This window comes from Perkinsus marinus (assembly GCF_000006405.1).
Source record: "Perkinsus marinus ATCC 50983 genomic scaffold scf_1104296943762, whole genome shotgun sequence".
NCBI classification, from domain to species: domain Eukaryota; phylum Perkinsozoa; order Perkinsida; family Perkinsidae; genus Perkinsus; species Perkinsus marinus.
The window spans coordinates 1-3,866 of NW_003211680.1; the positions used below are offsets into that span (position 1 = coordinate 1).

Sequence of the window (3,866 nt, forward strand, 5' to 3'; positions counted from 1 at the left end):
TCGGGCGCGCGCGTAGTGCATTGGATTATTCTTGTGATGCTTGGCAATCAGCCAGTAGTGATCGACAATGGCAGCGGGTGTATCAAGGCTGGATTTTCGGGGGAGAATTCACCCCAGGTGGCAAAGATTCATTTCGTGCCCCCAGTGACATGCACGGATTAGGTCCAAATACTCTCAGCTGTGGGCTACCCTAAGTACCGTAAAGTGATGGAGGGTGTAGAGGGCCCATCAGAAGTGACCAAGCCGACTAAGGGCAGCAAAGTTGGCGGTTCTGTTGGGAATAAGGTGAGCTTTATAATCTTGAATAGTTGACGTACCCGAGCAGGTGGTGGCAGTAGTAGGAAGTCAACTTGAGACCAGTTCCCGAGGGTTGTTGGATATACAGTATCCGATCACGCATGGCAGTGTTACGGATTGGGAGGGCATGGAACGCATATGGCGGCATGTGTTCAGTGAAGGGCTAAAGTGCAGGTCTCAGGAGCATCCTGTAGAGCTTTAGTTTATGCAACTGTTACAGCTACAAAAGAATTGTTGCTGGCGTGGTAGGTACTGATAAGCGAGCCGCCGTTGAATCCTATGATTCACCGTGAGAAGCTAGCAGAGTGTCTCTTCGAAGTCTTCAAGGTAACTTGCCGGGGACCCCTTCAGCTTTGAGAAATCACATTCCCCAGGATTTGATAACAATGGGGGGAAATGATGCTCCTAATGTGATGATGACATTTACATGGGAAACTGATTGAAGAATGTGTTCGTGGGTAGAAAATTCAAAATGAGTTTCCACCCCGGAAACATTATAGGTTCCTGGATGATTCTCCTTCGATTCGAACCCGCGACTTTTCGGTTAGCAGCAGTATGCAGGTACCAGCCATCCACATCGCCTGCTCTCCTGTTCTTTCTCTGTATGCATCTGGTCGGACCACTGGAGTGGTGCTAGACATCGGTGACGGCGTAGCACAGGTCTTCCCATCACGTTCTGTATATCATCTACATACATTCACCGATTCAGGTTATGCCCGTTTATGAGGGGTATGCAGTAGGGCATGCGGCCACTCGTGGTGAATCAGCTGGGAGGTGCTCGAGCCTCTGTCCTCATCTGTGTAGGCTTGCATGGTCAGGAGCGTCACTGAGTGGCTGCAGTTGTCGCTCAAGCGGCAGTGTGGAGTGCATTTACTATCTACGGCGGATCGAGAGGTGGGTCATTTTTGGGCCTATTCTGAATCTTGATGATCGCAACCTTAGATAGTCCGCACTATGAAGGAAGATTGCTGTGCCGTATCCCTGCATCCAGCCGTACAAAGGGCATGGCGCGGTGGCACTGAGTGGGAGTTCGACAGGGACCCCAGGAGGGCCGGCGCAAAGCAAACATTGGATCACACGGTGGGCTCGACTGCTCAGTTGTTACAGCGAGAATTGATCTTATTCTTTTATATATACTAGAGCAATGCTGAGAAATGTGTGGGGCTGTTGAAACGATTTTCACAGAATATACACTATGCGTTATCTGAAGATTTAAATTTACGTGGCAATCTAAACCACTGCGAATGATTGGAACTCCCTGAAAATGGTTTTACTATTTAAATGTGTCACGGACTGGATTTTCGAAAAGAATGTTTTTGCAGTTTTTCAACGCCTTGGAGTTTCACCCTAATGATATGAGAAATACTAGTGAAAAATATACTCCGCGACTACTGCATATCACCGCGAATACCGGGTTTTTCACAAAGTATTACGTAAAACGGGTGGAACTCCATTGTTCAATTTGGCGACTGAAAAACTGAAAATAGCTTTGGTCGCGTCGTGAATACCAAATTTTCCCATGTTCAGTATGAACTGCCAGATGGTTCTATTATCAACATCGGCCTTGAGCGTTTCCAAGCCCCTGAGATACTATTCAATCCAAGTGGGTGTCTCCTCCTCCTCTGTGGTATATGGGGGAGATATGTCCTCAGCAATGGCGGCCTCGGCAGACCAGGGTGTGCATCTGCTACTGGATGAGGCCATACAGAAGAGCGATATGGATCTAAGGCGAACGCTGCTGCAAAATGTGGTAAGAGTTTTGAAGTAGGAGTCGGAATATGCACATGGTCAAGTGTGTGTGTTGGTGATAATAAGAAAATTATGAGGAAATTTTAAAAAATTTTTGGTGGTTTCTGTACACTCCTACTAGAGCTCAGCTGAGGAAAGGGAACATATATTCCTCCAACATTGCCTTCTAGTGGGATGTGATCGAGTAAGGCAGTCTGGTGGAGATCGACGAATTCTTTAACGCCGCGTGTCCCGATATGAAAATATATAATGTGAAGTTACCGAAATTCTAGAGCGTTTCGCAAGATTTGGATTTTCCGTATTGTAGGTTCTCGCTGGTGGCAGTACGTTATTCCCAGGGTGAGTCAGGAAATGGGGTTTGATACTTAGATTTCGGTATAGAGGCTGTTTCAAAACCTCGCGGGCTGCACTTCTCTCAAAAAAATTTTGCCCCCACACTGTGAGTGTCTAAAGCGGTAATATTTTTCTCCAGGCTCCACTGGTCAATTTTGACCTACTGATTATTGATGATGTTAACCGTACTTGTGCAAGATTTGATTCCGGAATTCTCACTCAAAATTGAGTTTCACTCTCACGAGATTCTGAAACACTTTTTGCAAAGGTTATGTATATCTGAAATGCTCGGTGGAGAAATTAGCTCAAAAGTAGATGTGGTTGAGGAAAAACCGGTATGATAAGAATTACGCGTTTTACATGTCGCGTACTGTACGTGATTGTGCTGAAGGTTCGGCGAGAGGCTTTTGTCGGAAATGCGCAAGCTGGTTCCGAAGGATGCAAGAATTAAAATCTGTGCTCCTCCAGAGCGTGAGTCGCATTGGGTGTAATTTCGTGGCGCGTGACGTAGTCGTGGTTCAGGGAAGCTCTCAGCGTGGGTTGGCGGAAGTGTGGTATCAAGTCTGAGCTCATTCAAGCGAGTATGGTTGACTCGTGAGGAGTATAGGGATGGCGGTCTCTCAGTATTGTATCGGAGGACAGCAGTCTGATCGATTACACCATGCTACGAATTAGTATGTTTCTTTGGGCACATTTTTACTGTGTTGATGAGGATTTCCCTCAGGGTCGAAAGAGTAGGGTAGAAAATGTCGTCCAGCAATAGTACGTTATACTATTGTGGTTTATCATCAATGCCCATATAATATGGATGTAAATGTAAATATTAATAGCATATAATAATAGAGAGATTTGTTTTTTTTGCGTTATTCATATCTTTCGTTGTGTGTAACGGTGAGCGAAAGAATAACGCACACAGAAGATAGTACTGGACAATGCTTCTGTTATTTATTGGAGTTTCATCCGTTCTACGTGAAGTGGTGTAAAACTCGGTGAAAAACGCGATATTCGCCGTGATATGCAGTTGTCGTGAAATATATTTTTTCATATCGCAAGGAAACTCCATTATAAGCATAACTTCCAGCGCCACGAAGTCATCCTAGTAGCATCGGAATCACGTGTTAATGTCCTACCACCCCTACCACGAGGAGCCGACTCTTCCTGAAAAGTACCCGTTCTGTACCTCCTGGGTGGTGGCGATGGGCGTTGCCGGGTTTTCGAGGACAATTATTGCCCCTACCGAACGGATCAGATGGCTTCTCGCAAATCAAGATCATCTAGTTGAGATCAAGTCGGGAAAAATGAATCGATACACGGGCGTTTGGGACTGCTTTTCTAGAGTTTGTAAAGAAGAGGGTTTCACTGCGTTATGGAAAGGCAATTTGAAAAACGTAACGCGCTATGCTCCCAGCCAGGCATTCAACTTTTCGTTTCGCGAGGCGTTCAAGTCGGTGCTACCTCAATACGATCGGAAGAAAAATTTGTGGCTT

At 45.8% G+C, this 3,866-nt stretch overlaps 2 protein-coding genes across 2 annotated transcripts; both read left to right on the forward strand.

Annotated features, from left to right (window-relative positions):
* Positions 1-36: 36 nt before the first annotated feature.
* Pmar_PMAR008529 (actin, putative) lies at positions 37-268 on the forward strand (the record flags this gene model as incomplete). The annotated part of the gene is made up of 2 exons (XM_002781004.1): positions 37-117; positions 163-268. Coding segments are annotated over 2 exons (187 nt in total), but the record flags the coding sequence as incomplete, so codon positions are not given.
* A 70-nt stretch (positions 269-338) lies between these two features.
* On the forward strand, positions 339-2,977 carry Pmar_PMAR008530 (Actin-2, putative; the record flags this gene model as incomplete). The annotated part of the gene is made up of 11 exons (XM_002781005.1): positions 339-487; positions 547-624; positions 859-957; positions 1,007-1,071; positions 1,116-1,191; positions 1,240-1,377; positions 1,825-1,900; positions 1,950-2,047; positions 2,354-2,385; positions 2,771-2,866; positions 2,902-2,977. Coding segments are annotated over 11 exons (983 nt in total), but the record flags the coding sequence as incomplete, so codon positions are not given.
* Positions 2,978-3,866: the final 889 nt, after the last annotated feature.